General features: G+C 51.1%; 6 protein-coding genes across 6 annotated transcripts; 5 read left to right on the forward strand and 1 right to left on the reverse strand.

Moving 5' to 3' along the window:
- Positions 1 to 128: 128 nt before the first annotated feature.
- Positions 129 to 2862, forward strand: JCM6883_002887 (shugoshin family protein; the record flags this gene model as incomplete). Its single annotated transcript, XM_076630679.1, has 8 exons — positions 129 to 210; positions 274 to 334; positions 421 to 631; positions 697 to 799; positions 856 to 1081; positions 1153 to 2159; positions 2226 to 2334; positions 2406 to 2862. The coding sequence occupies 8 exons, from the start codon at positions 129 to 131 to the stop codon at positions 2860 to 2862; spliced, it is 2256 nt and encodes a 751-aa protein (XP_076489416.1).
- Positions 2863 to 4328: 1466 nt separating this feature from the next.
- On the reverse strand, positions 4329 to 6003 carry JCM6883_002888 (uncharacterized protein; the record flags this gene model as incomplete). Its single annotated transcript, XM_076630680.1, has 3 exons — positions 4329 to 5238; positions 5315 to 5860; positions 5954 to 6003. The coding sequence occupies 3 exons, from the start codon at positions 6001 to 6003 to the stop codon at positions 4329 to 4331; spliced, it is 1506 nt and encodes a 501-aa protein (XP_076489417.1).
- A 93-nt stretch (positions 6004 to 6096) lies between these two features.
- On the forward strand, positions 6097 to 7893 carry SPT3 (transcriptional regulator SPT3; the record flags this gene model as incomplete). The annotated part of the gene is made up of 5 exons (XM_076630681.1): positions 6097 to 6354; positions 6418 to 6697; positions 6768 to 7000; positions 7060 to 7147; positions 7241 to 7893. 5 exons carry the CDS (start codon positions 6097 to 6099, stop codon positions 7891 to 7893), a joined length of 1512 nt encoding a protein of 503 aa, XP_076489418.1.
- Positions 7894 to 8544: 651 nt separating this feature from the next.
- JCM6883_002890 (uncharacterized protein) lies at positions 8545 to 9081 on the forward strand (the record flags this gene model as incomplete). Its single annotated transcript, XM_076630682.1, has 2 exons — positions 8545 to 8929; positions 9023 to 9081. 2 exons carry the CDS (start codon positions 8545 to 8547, stop codon positions 9079 to 9081), a joined length of 444 nt encoding a protein of 147 aa, XP_076489419.1.
- Positions 9082 to 10448: 1367 nt separating this feature from the next.
- JCM6883_002891 (uncharacterized protein) lies at positions 10449 to 11570 on the forward strand (the record flags this gene model as incomplete). The annotated part of the gene is made up of 1 exon (XM_076630683.1): positions 10449 to 11570. One exon carries the CDS (start codon positions 10449 to 10451, stop codon positions 11568 to 11570), a length of 1122 nt encoding a protein of 373 aa, XP_076489420.1.
- Positions 11571 to 11989: 419 nt separating this feature from the next.
- Positions 11990 to 13260, forward strand: JCM6883_002892 (uncharacterized protein; the record flags this gene model as incomplete). The annotated part of the gene is made up of 4 exons (XM_076630684.1): positions 11990 to 12302; positions 12367 to 12549; positions 12641 to 12677; positions 12741 to 13260. The coding sequence occupies 4 exons, from the start codon at positions 11990 to 11992 to the stop codon at positions 13258 to 13260; spliced, it is 1053 nt and encodes a 350-aa protein (XP_076489421.1).
- Between the last annotated feature and the right edge of the window lie 27 nt (positions 13261 to 13287).

A 13287-nucleotide genomic window follows, 5' to 3' on the forward strand; every position in this document is an offset into this window, starting at 1 on the left:
CTAGGTGGGAGGAACGAACATGGCGGGGATTGAGTGGGGAGAAAGAGAGGGAAGGGAAAGTTCGATCGCGGTTTGTTTGTTTTTGATCAGTAACTGCTTCCGACACTGTCAGCCATAGAAGAGTCAAGATGATGACGACTCGTAGGTTGAGTGGAATGCCTCAACAATCGAATCAACAGTTTGGTACAATGTTGGCTGCTTTCGAAGCTTGTTCGTATTCACATCTTATTTCCCTCTCATCTCCCTGTCGTGCTGATTGTGGAGGATGTGTAGTTCGGAAGAAACATCAAGCACAGAATAAAGAGATCATCACGAAGAACTCTGAGTTACACAAGTCAGTCCTCTCTTCTGCTCTTTCTCCGGAGGGAATTCTTCACTCAACTTTCTCTCTCTCTCTCTCTCTCTCCTCTCTCTGAGTAGAACAAACGCGGAACTGTTACAACATCGATCAGTGATTCAAGCTCAGAACCTCTCCCTCAAGGGCACGTTATTACAGACAGAAGCAGAGTTATTGAATGTCAAGAATCGGCTGCATCGAAGCGAAGAGAATGAGAAAGATTTGAGGGAACAACTCGAGCGGACACAGAGGAGGGGTGGAGTCAATGGTGGGGTCAATGAGGAACAGGTAGAGGTCCGTCTTCTCGAAGCGTTTCAGCTCTGCGAGGAGAATGAGCTGAGCATTTGTGAGAGCAACAGGTTATGAGACAAGCTCTCGCGGCAGCAATGACTGCTTTACAAGCTTTCCAGACAGTTCTGGCGCCCACTCTGCCAACTCGTCAGGCTTCTCCTTCCTTTTCTCGTACATGCCTGCCTCTTTCTCTCCTTCTTGCGAAACCTAATTTTCTCCTCCGACAGAATCTACCTCCGCTTCATCCTCAACTCGACAATCTCAATCATCTCGTTGTAGTAGAAGACCGATCCCAACAACTCAATCCCTCAAAGTCTCATTATCAGATCGACCAGGCTCAATGAACCTTTCGAATCGATTATTGATCGCAGAAGCTCCTGAATTGAGCTTGATCGACGAAGGCGAGGGAGAAGTGGACCTGATAGTTCGAGAAGAGGAAGGCCCAGAAGTCAGGTTCGTCGGCTCCTTGCTCAGAAGGAAGAAAAGAATTCCTCTCTGACGAACTTGGATTCGCGGTCGAACAGATCAAATACGGCGCCTCTACCGCTTCCACTACCAATCCCTTCGACTTCCTCTCGAGCTCAGTCTAGCTCCCCGCCTCTCCCTTCATCCCAATCGTCCTCGACCTCAACGAAATCTCGACCTCTCTTGATAGCTAAATCCCTTCAACCTCGCTCAACTCCTGGCTCGAGTTCTAGCTCTACCTTCACTCCCTCCTCTTCGCAAGCGTCTTCGAGTCGGTCAACAAGCAGTACTAATGGTAGTCGGAAGAATTCAACTTCAATCCTCGAATCAGCTCGAGACTATCACGAAGACGCTCAACCCGAACCCGAGCCGACGAAATATCAATCAGACGATCGAGATGAAGAGTTCGCCCCTTCAACATCAACGACGAGTAGTTCTCGATCGAATTCGATTCAGAGGAGGAGGAAGTCTGGACTCGTACCTACTCTCGACACGACGACGACAACAACATCGGGAAGCGAAGGATCACCCGAGACAACAGAGGCGGGAGGTGGTTTGGCGACGAGACCTTCGAGGAGGAAAGAACTTCGACAGGAGGAGGAGGAGGGAATCGAACCGGAACTCGAAATCGAACAAACTCCTGAAGTCGAGGTGGAACACGTTCGGGCGGGAGAGAAGAGCAGCAGAAGCGCAAGGAGGAGGAGTATCTTACCTTCACAGCCCTCGACTGTTGTGGAACCAGGAACGAGGGAAAATGATGAGCGCGAGGTCGAGCAGCTTGGAGAAGAAGAAATACCTTTACCGAAACCTTCCGCAACGTCGAAACGAACACCGATAGGGGAGAACAAGGGATCGGCTATGTTACAGGCGAGGAAGGAATCGATTAAACGGGAAAAGGAGGCGTTGAAAGCGTCTCAATCTTCGCTAGCTTCGCTCGAGGGAGAGGAACAATTGGTCGTGGAGGTTGAACCTGAGAGGAGGAGAGGAAGAAGTCGGACTCCTGTCGTTGAAGAGGAAGAGAGGCTTCTTGAGCAGGAAGAAGGAGAGGAAGAACCGGTCGAATCTCGTGAGTTTCAGTTTCTCTTTTCATTCTGAAGATCGTTGCTCATCTGGGTTTTCGTGAGCTCTTCAGGTTCGAGAGCAGCTACTCCTTCAGAAAGTCAGGAAGACGAACTCGCCGTAGGAGGAGGGGGTCGAAGAGCTCGAAAATCCGTCAATTACGCTTTGCCTAAACTCAACACGTTTGTCGCCCCCTTCCTTACTTTCCTCTGGTCCCCTAGCTCCGTGACTGACGTTGTGAATATGATGACAGGAAGATGAGGAGACCTGAAGGTTACGTCCCCGTCACCTCCACGAACCCGGGGAACAAACATCCGAAACCTCGCAGGTCAACAAAACCCGCTCCGAGATCTTCCAGCACTACATTCCATTCAACTATCGAACCTGAAGCCGCTGCTCCGCCTCTTCCGACATCGATCTCCGAATTCCCGGCCGTTTCGAGACCGTCGTTAGCGGGGAAACGTTCGAAACCTCCTTTCAAACCAGTTCCTCCTCCGATCTCAACATCTTCGATTGCACATTCGAGATACCTGGTGGATAATGAGACGGACGAAGAGGAACCCGAGGAGGAGGAGGAGGTCGAAGAGGAAAATAGTGAATGGAACGAACCGAAGCTTTTGGAGACGCTCGGAAAGACGAAAAAGGCGAGAGGAACGGGAGTCGCTGTAGGAGGCGGGAGTAGGAGAAGTAGTCAGGCGATTACAGCTTGATCTCAGTGGATGATTAGGAATTAGGAGGCAAGGGGTTCGGAAGAATAAAATAGAAGTACATTATCGTTGGTTTTGCTTGTCGTGTTGGCTTACTCTTAGAAGCTGTGTAAATCTTACTTCCCGGTATCGAATCAGTTCTCGTCTCGTTCAGCTACGATGTGACCTCGTGGAGAAGAGGAACGCGACAGAAAACGGACATTGATGGGGCAAAACCGGCACGGTTCACTCTCGAACTCGAACGAAACCGCTGCGCCTGACTTCCCTGGAGCTTGTGCCAAGTTCTCTCGTGTCTCTGATATACTTGAGTCGTGACTCTGTCCGCACAGCGAGCCATACGGGAGAAAGAATTTGGCCAACCTTCGACAGTTTTGGTTTTCTGTTTTTGGCTCAACACGAGCAAATACTCGCTCGGTCTGATTCCCCAAGTCATAAACAACTTGGACAGAAATTTGAGACTCGACATGAGCGGTTGGTGACTTGACGCGAATGGAGAGACTCGGGTGACTGAACAGGATGTCTGGGATAAGATTCGCTGCGAGTATTTCGCTTAGTGACAGTGTCTTTGACCTGCGAGAGCTTCGAGAGCTCTCTTTCCTCGTGATAGGCTCAACGCGGTGTCGAACATTAGGGCGAAACGCTCGGTTCTCTTTGAGCCTTTCGTCACGTCGGGTTCAACTTTCAAGTTGAGCTCGATTTTCATTTCTCTCTTTTACTGGTTGATTCTTACCCAGCGGTACACGAAGCGGTCCTCGTATTGCTAAGCTCGTGAGCGATGCCGGAGAAACCAACGTCACCAAAACACTTTTGCGCAAGGTGCCCTCCCGAAATGGGCCAAAAACTCTGTTTGAGAGATCCCTAGGAATCCTACTATGCTCTCCTCAAGCTTCGGAGTGGAAATAGCGAAGTGATACGTGACTCTTCTGGCACAGCAAGCGAAGAACGACCGGTAATCTGGCAAAATTGGAACAAATCCGTCTTCTTTCGTTTTCGCCTCAACACAAAGAGATACTGCATGGTCTGGTCCCCGAGGCCACAGAATGCGGTTTGAGGCCCTCGAGCGCTCGTTCTCGGCCGGTGGCCTCACGGGGATCGAGAACTTTAGGGTTGTCAGACGGGATTCTCGGGATGGGATCCATGTCGAGTTTCTCTCTGTGACGGTGACTCTTGACTCGCTGATTCATCGAGATCGCCTGGTATTGGCTAAGCTGATACAGGAATAGGATCCTTTGCAAGATCGCAATGTCGAGCCACCAGGGCAGTCGCTGATCTTCCAGCGTTTCGCCATATCGAGTTTCGACTTTCGAGTTGAGCTCGATTTTCTTCTCTCTTTTCTCTCGCTCACTCTGATCGTCCTTCTTGCGTGCCCGATGTGAAACGAATGAGACCTCTGCTTGATGTATGCGAAACAGGCTCGCTGCAGAGAACTTCTAACGAATTTTTGCACTTCATTTCGTTGAAAGCCCTTCCTACCGCATCTCACTCCACTTCCTGAACTCTCCCAGATCCCCGTCCTTCTTCACCAAGATCCTACTCGCCTCGCTGTCCCCAAAATAACCCTGTTGAATCCAACTTTCCAACTCGTTCCTTTCAAACGGTCCATACTTTTCATCTGGGTTTTGTCCCTCTGGCGCCGGATTCCATTTATACCAATATTTCGCCGTCGCCGCTGTCGATCCTGTTGTCGTTGGTCGAGAGATGACTACCCTTGATCGACCGTCCCTCGATCCGCTCGCAAGGTCTCCTTTCTTCTGTTCTTTCGATTCCTGTTCCCGTAGAGTCCATTCCATCATTTCTATTCGTTCGATCTCTTGATCCTCGTCCGTATCTGTCGGAGGAACCCAATCTCGTCGAACGGCTCCTTCCATTTTGAGCGTTTTGATGATATTTTCGTAACGTTGATCGTAAATCTCGAGTTCTCCATGCGACGACAGTAACGTCGAAGCGAAATGAGTGAGTCGGTTGATCTTGTTCGTGTACCTCGAGATCGATTTCGAAGATGTTTTCGTCGTGGATTCTCCTCCTCGTCCTCCTCCTTCCGAATCTTGTTGTAGTTGTTCCACTCTCTTCTTACTCCTTCCCAGCCTGTTCAACGCTCCAGCAACCGTTTCCCCCTCTCTCACCTCGCTCAGTAACCCAATCAAACAGTCATCCCTCAATTGAGTCAATTGTTCTTCCCCTCTCATCGATTCTTCCTTTTCCCTCTCCCGGTTCTTCGCATCCATTCGTTCTTTAGCTTCTCGTGCTTGTTTGATTTGCATTTTAGAGAGACCGTTCAACCAGGAATCGTGAGTTGCGAGAGGATCGATCGCGTTTGCGACGTAGGAACCATCGGCGGAGAAACGTCCTTCGGCGAGTTCTTCTTGCATATTGAATGAGCTATCATCCACTCAGAGTTGGCTTCGGTTCTGCGGTGAGAAGGGAAAGAGAAAGGGAAGAGGTGGTAGGAGCTCACGAGAGTTGAAATCCCATTCCTTTTTTACTCCTCCTACTCCTAGGAGCATCATCATCATTCGCATGATCATCTACCTCTTCATACTCCTCCTCCAACTCCTCTTCCTCCTCGCCGTCATCGACTCCTGCGTCTTCTTCGTCGTCTCTCATATCGCGTTTCGAGAATTCCTGACCTTCAATATCCCCCATTTCTAACCATTCCTTCCCTCCCTTCTTCCTCTCCAGTTCCGATTCTTTTCCTTTCCCATCCAACTCGTCTTCCACCGCTCCAAACATGTCTTCATCTTCCTCCTCCTCTCCCGCTTTCTGAGCCCCTTCTGCTGCTTTTCGGCGCTTCCCCCCTCCGAACCCGGATTCATCTTCCCCTCCAGACGAATCACTATCGTACCCATCAGTTACTACAATCTTTTTCTTACTGTTCTGAGTTCCACCGGTACCTTCGAGGTCGAGTTCCAAGTCGTCTGCGAGAGGTTCGGAGAGGACTGTAGAGGCGTTAGGGGGGGCGTAGCGTTGACGTTTACCGGAGAGGGAAGTCGTGGATCGATCACTGTAAGGGAGAGGAGGGAGCAAGGGGAGTTAGTGGAAGGTGGAGAGAGACGGAGGGGGAACGTCATCCGAGAGGGACGGAGAGCTAGCTCACGTAGGGAATGAGGAAGGGGCAAAGGCATCCGCTGGTCGTTTGGGTGCCATTTCGTTGTAAAGCGGAGTGAAGGGGCGGAAAGAGATGCGAGCTCTCGGCGCGATCTTGTTTCTTGATCTCTCTCCATTCACCGATCACTCGACATGTCGACTTCCGTAGCGGTGACAGCCTCTACCTCTTCACAAGCACCAGCCCCAGCGTCATCTACGGCAGTCGCGACCTCATCCTTGACTTCTTCATCGAACTCCCTCCTCCCTTCTCTGTCCTCAACGAGCACGAGCAAGACTTCATACCATATCGAAATTACTCAAATGATCTATGTGTTCACGTTGATCAAGTCTCCGGACCCGGGGATTGTGCAGTTCATTCAAGATGTCGTTAGACAACAATTGATTCAACTCGTTCGTTTTCTCTCTCCCTTCTCCCCTTTCTCTGGCTGTACTGACCCGGAATGAGGGAGATAGATCATTGCAGCGAAACTGCATGCATCGACTCACTCGGTCACAACGACGACGACGGGTAAATCAACGACGAAACAACCTCAACAACCTCATTCGACCTCTTCGACGATGATTCAAATTGAAGACTTACTCTTTGTCATTCGAGATGATGTTTCGAAAGTAGAGAGGTTGAAACTGTATTTGAGTTGGAAAGATGTTAGGAAAAAGACTAGAGCGGAAGGGATGAATTCGACAGGAGGAGCCGGAGGGGAGGAGGATGAGATTGATGGGATTGAAGAACCTGGTACTACTTTCCTCGCGCTCTTAGTCGACCTTTGAGAAAGACGACGACTAAGACGCGATTGTTCGTACAGATAAAAAAGACTTGAAGGTTGGGAAATCTCGGATCAATTTGAGGTGGGAATTGGAAGATCCCTGGATCGAATACCTCAGCGCCTCCGCTTCAACCACTACATCATCCTCTAGCGTCTCAACTCCTCCGCCACTAGCGAATGGGGAAGAAGAACGACTCGGGGAGGAGAAGGGATCGTCTTCGATGTCGGTTGGGGAAAAGAAAGCTTATGAAGTTAATCGGGAGATCCTTAGAGTAAGCTCACTTTTTACTTCACTGTTCGGAAGAGTAGTGTTGAGCAGAAGAGCCTGCAGGAAGCGAACGAGTTAACGGAAAAGATGACGAGAGAAGAATATGAACATTATTCGGTTGCGAGGACCGCAACTTTCGTTTACCGCAAGAGTACGTCCTCTCCTTCCTCCCCTCCTTTTCGCTTCCCTATTCTCTCCTCTCTCGAAGCTCGTAACTGACGAATGATGTACTGGGTGCGTTTAGGCAAGAAATTCCGAGATTTCCTCCTCCTCGACGCAGCAACCTCACTCTCTGACGAATTGCTCGATATCCTCGGATTCCTCGCCTACGAACTCGTTCGAACTCTCTGTAAAGCCGGAATCGTCGAGGCTCGATCTCGCGCGACTTTCGAGGGTTTGAGCGAGGCAGGAGACGGGGAGAAGAAGAGGAAACGAGAAGAGGAGGAGGAGGAGAAAGTGAGGAAATTGGATCCGAACGATAAAGATTATCCGTCGGTTTTGAGACCGGTACCAGCTAGTATGAAGAAAAAGAAGGGGAATAAGTTGGAGGAAATCGTTTCGTTGTTTTCGGCACCTCTCGAGTCTTCCCCTCAACCTCAGACAACCACAACGGAGGCGGACGAGACAGTTACGAGCTCGACCACGAAGAGCTCGAACCCTATCGAAGCCGCCCAAACGGAAACTCGGAAAAAACCGACCCTCGATCTTCCGCCAAAACTCGAGTTGAAAGATCTTTTAAACGGATTCTGGAACGAAACTCATCGTACCGAACTCAACACCCCAACTCGAGCTGGAGGTAGTGGTAGTGGAGGTAGTAAGGTTGGAATGGGCAAAGGATTGAGGAGTTTCAGAGGAGGGATCGGAGCGGTCAAGGGAGGGGAGGAGAGACTCTTCTAGGGAGAGAGCGAACGGGTATTTGTGAGGGTTGTGGACTTATCGTGTTGACATATTACTTATTCAGCTTGATTCGTTCAATCCTGGAAGAGAGAATGAAGGACGAGTGATTTTGGTCGTTTTCGCGTTTCCCGTTGCGGGTCCTCCTTCTCATTCTTGTTTCTTTGAGCTGTAGACGTACCTGCTACTCGCTCTCAAGCTGGCGTGGCGGTTCTCGTTCGCTTCAACGACAGACCACGAGCCGATTCAATCAGCTCGCTCCTTCTCCCTCTTACCATCGCTCTCTCACCTTCCCCAGCATTCGACTCGCTCGCAAACCCTTCATTCTACTGCTCTTACACCGCCAAGCACTTTCTCGCCAGTCCTCTGTCCTTCTCGCGTCTCCCGTTCGCTTTCATCAATTCGATCTCTCTCGAGCCCCTTCAACTCTCGTCAGCCGTGCGGAAACAGTCTCAGGTGGATCCTAGATAGAATAGGCTGTGTACAGCTACTGGACTCGAGCTGAGTGAGTCTGAGCAACTTTTGTCTTTCGGTTCGCACGAATCTCTCTCCGGCTGACTCTTCCCGCAAAGCTGCAGCTGACGCGGTTTTGCTCCAAGCCAGCGAAACAGAAACTTTCAAAAGAGCCTCTCAGCACCCTTCGACTTCTCCGCGATGACCGACGAATCCCCTTCTCTCCCTCCCGAACTCCTTCAAGACATTATCGAATCGTCCATCGCTCGAACTTACCATTCCACCTCGTATGACGATCGACAAGCTACTCTTCGTTCCCTCTCCCTCGTATCGCGACAATTCCGCGACATTGCCCAACCACTTCTCGGCGAAATCATTGACATTCGAACGGAATCCCAGCTCGCCCGCCTTACAGCGATAGGAAACAAGGCTTTCAGACCCAAGGAACTTGTACTGAACCATGAGCTGAGAGTTGAAACTGTCGAGGGGCTTGTGAAAGGAGCGAAAGGACTCGGAAGTCTTGTCATCATGCGCTCCGCGGTGCACAGGAACCCGATGGACCTTCGAGCTCTGGTTGAGAGATCGGGTAAGTCTGGATGTTACTTTGTTTCACTCGTGAAGACGATACTGAGACTTTTGTTGCGCTTTTGCCAGAGCTCATCCACCTTCGCTTTTACAGGTGTTACTTCGACTTCGACTGTACCGCTTCGCGCCCATTCACGTCTCTTCAATCCTTGACCCTCAGTGATTCCCTCAGCTCCGCTGCAAGACCCCTTCTCGGACCAGAGCAGCTGCCGTCCTTGCGAGCGCTCGGACTCGGCCGCCTCGCGCACCGTTCGGACATTCTCGAAGACGCCAATTTCGGGCGATTACTCCCCCAGCTCGACGCCATCATCATCTCCTCGTATACTTACCATCTTGCTAACAGCGGCCTCTTTCACGATCACCTGCCAAAAATCCTGGTCGATGACTTCGGCCTGCACCACCACGGGCATCTCCTTCGACCTCTGAGAACCGCTCATCACCTCCGTTTTGGAAGTCGCCCGCGCCACTCTCTCGACCACATGCAGGCTATCTTGAGCTTCATCGCCGTCAGTCGAAAAATTTCGCCCCTCAAATCGATTTATCTCGATTCCTCGTTACACCCCACTCAGATCGATTCGCCAGACCTATCTGGCAAAATGCGACAACTGTTGGAGGATTGTCGTCGCGGTGGAATAGAGGTCGTTTATGAGCAACAGGTCTGTCGGGTCGGAGACTGGTTTATCTCGGAGGAGTTCTGGTCGAGGCAACGGAGGAGAAGAGAGATGGAGTAACCGGATTTGCACGGTGTGTAAGGAAAGGTAGAAGATGACGAGCATGAGCCACGAATTGGGACAGGAAGTCGCTGAGGAAGTTTTCGAATTGCTCGTTTTCTATTTCGTTTGTTCCTTCTGAGTCTTCATGTTTGTCTTCCCCTTTTTCGATGATCCTGCGAGCACGTTTCACCTGTCCCTAACTTGCGAGCTGCCTACTTGGATCCGAGAACGGGAGAGAAGCCCTCGAGCCTCGAAAGGCTCGCGGAATCGCTGTTCCGAGTCTTGACCTCTCCTCTGCTTTTTTTTTTTTGCTTCACTCGGGTTCTGTACGAGTCCGTAGAGTATACCTGTGTCGTTCTCGTCCGGTTCCGTGGGAGCAAAGACATCGATCGTCGAGCCGAAAACAAGGATCTCGCTCTCTTCTTCATCCTCCCACTCTTCAACCTCGTTCAGCGCTCGACTTGCTCGCGAACACTTCAATCTACTTCTCTTCTAGGACCAAGCCCGTCCTCGACGCCCCGCGCCCCCTCTGTCTCCGCCAGTTGACCTTCATCAATTTGATCTCTCTCGAGCCCATCGACTCTCGTGAAAGCGTGGATAAACAAAATTAGACGGATCCCTGCTAGATCAGAGGCTGTGTACAGCTACTGGACTCGAGCTGAGTGAGTCTGATCGACTAGTTCCTTGTTCGTTTCCCACGAATCTCTCTCCGCCTCCCTCTTTGCGCCAAGCTGACCCGGTTTCGCTTTGGGCGAGCGAAGAAGGTACTCTCCGAAGACCCTCTCTGCATCCTCGACCCTTCCCGCGATGACCGACAAACTCTCTTCTCTTCCTACCGAACTCCTCCGCGACATCATCGAAGCCACCGTTCCTCGCACCTACCATTCTAGCACTTACACCGAGCGACAACGCACTCTCTGCTCCCTCTCCCGCGTATCCCATCAGTTCCGCGAGATCGCACAAACACTTCTCTTCGGAATCGTCTATATCGAGTCAGATCCTCAGCTTCACCGCCTGGCAGCGGTCGACAAGGAGACCTTGGAACTCAAGGAACTCGTTACGGGAAGGTACTTGGAAGCCAAGCCCATCAAGGAGCTTCTGGGAAGATGCAAAGGCCTCGAAAGTCTGGTCATTGCGAACTATGACATGGATGGCTATCTCGACCTCGGAATTTTGGTCGAACCTTCGAGTGAGTCTAAAGATCAAGATAGTCCACTCATGGAGACCCTGCTGAAACTTTATCCGTGCGCCGTCTCAGAGCTTGTGAACCTGCAGATTTATACGTTTCGCTGCCCCATTCCCCGCTCGTTCTCGTCTCTTCGATCTCTCACCCTCGCTGGTGAGTTGTTGAGCTCGACAACAGGGTGTATGCTGAATCCGGAGGATCTACCATCGCTCCGAGCCCTCACAATCAGATTGTTCGCTGCTTCTCGACTCGACGAAATCGTTGTAAACAACCTGGCCCGACTCCTCCCACAACTTGACGCGATCTGCGTCTGCAAAGACGTTTACCGTTCTTTCAACGACAGTCTCCTCTCGGCCTACCCTTCCCGCACCTTGGTCGACGTCGTCGAGGACGAGCTCTCGGCTCCCGACACTGTTCAGTCTCTCGCATCCGCTCAACACCTTCGGATCAGAACTCGCGGCCATTGGCGGTCGTACATGTTCCAAGCGATCGCGCGCTTCATCTCGGTCCGTCGAAAACTGCAAGGTTCGCCCCTCACGTCGATTTACCTGGATTCGTCACTGCATTCCTTTCCAAACGAAGCGATCATCAAGAAGGCAGAATTTCTACAAGCGATGGAGGAGTGTGAGCGAGGAGGAATCGAGGTGATTTTCGAACAGCAACCCAAATACATCCGAGATTGGTTCATCTCTGAGAAGTTCTGGTCGAGACAACGAAGGAGAAGAGAGGGGGAACAGAAGTGACAAGGCTCGATCTGGGAGATATCTCGACGAGGGACGTCGGAGAGGACTGGTTTTGAGGTCCAATAGACAGTCTTTGGTTTCTGTGTGCGTTTTCTCCTTTGTTTTCTGCTTGAGCTCCGTTAAACTTCCTGTGTCTCAATCTAGCTGTCAACATGTTTAACTCCTTTGAGCCGAGTAAGCGAGAAGCTTTGTCGATGAAGTGCTCTGAGACTCGAGCTCGAAGTAAAACTCATCGCATCGCCTTCGTCGCTTCGTTTCGACTCTTTGCGGCTAAATAGGCTATTTCCGGTTCCCCAAATTTGACTCCTTCGTGCCCTCGTCCTCTCTGCCTCTCTTTCTCTTCTCTCACGCCTTCCCCTCCCTCTTTCCTGCGCCCCCTCCATCCCGCTCTCCTCAACGCTCAGCTCACTCGACTTAGAATGGACGGTATCCCCGCAGATCCCTTCAAGCAGAACGTCTTGACAACACAGCAGGCTGAACTTTACCTATCCCGGATCAACCTGACACCACCGACCCTCTCCGAACCGCCCTCTCTCGAGCTCTTATCGAAACTCTTACTCGCTCAACTCGAGAATATCCCGAAAGATACTTCTACCCTTCACGTCCCCGAATCACAATGGAACAGCGCAGATTCTACAGACATCAAGCTAAGTGAGGCGCTGGGGAAAATGCCGGAAGGAGTCGATGCGTTTGAGAGAATCGTCGTTGACCGGAAAGGAGCGTTTTGTTTCGGTGCGTTCGAGCTTTCTTCCCAGTCATAGCAATCATTCGACTGACCAGGATGACGAGTCGACAGCTATCAACGCCACGTTCTCGGCGTTTCTCAGGGCTTTCGGGTTCAGGGTTTCAGAATTAGTCGGGAGAACGTTCAAATCGCTCGGGAATGACCCGTTGACTCATGAGGATGGATGGAAATGGGGTACTTTGACTCATCAGATGATGTTAGCGGACTGGGAAGGGAGTGATGGACGATACCTCGGTGAGCTTGCTTTCGTTGTGCAATCTTCTGTTTCTCTCAAAGTTCGAAAACTCATTGCGATTCGTTCGTTGTCGTTCTCGTTCTCAATCAGTTGACGGAGCTTGGGGACCTTGGGCGGCTCCAGTACCGTAAGCTTGACCGTTCTTTACATGCCCATCAGAGTTGAACTGACTCTTTCGCTCACGAAACAGAATCAAACTCTCTCACGGCGAAACAGTTCGCGGACTGAACGACTACGAAGCTTTCCGCCTCGTCGAAGAATATCTTCCTCTCAGCTCCTCTCAAACCCGACCTATCGACGAGTTGAAAGGCTGGACCTTTTCTCGTCGCATCACTCCTCCCGGTCTCCCTATTGCGCTTCCCATCACTCCTTCCTCACCCGGTTACTGGTCTCCTCAATTCCACTTCCAAGTGATCTCCGTCCCTCTCCTCGACTTCCGGCTGTATCACCACTTCTCCGCGACTTCCGAAGAAATCGCAAGTTTCACGAAATTTTGGTTGGTGACGAAACTGTTACCCAATACGGGAGGAGCTAGGAGGAGTATGATGTATGCGGAGAAAGAGGGAGAGGGCAAGACAGCAAAGGTGTACACGACGGGAGGACACGATGCGAAGGGGAGCTTAGAGGGGAGGGATGTCGAATGGGTCGAAATGAAGACGGGAACGGTGAAGGCTTATCTTAAGAAGGAGTTTGGCTTCGGGTTCGACTAGATCCGCTTAGCTGTGTAGAGATTGTCG

This window comes from Sporobolomyces salmoneus (assembly GCF_050403485.1).
Source record: "Sporobolomyces salmoneus JCM6883 DNA, S_salmoneus_JCM6883_v1_ctg11, whole genome shotgun sequence".
Lineage (NCBI taxonomy): Eukaryota > Fungi > Basidiomycota > Microbotryomycetes > Sporidiobolales > Sporidiobolaceae > Sporobolomyces > Sporobolomyces salmoneus.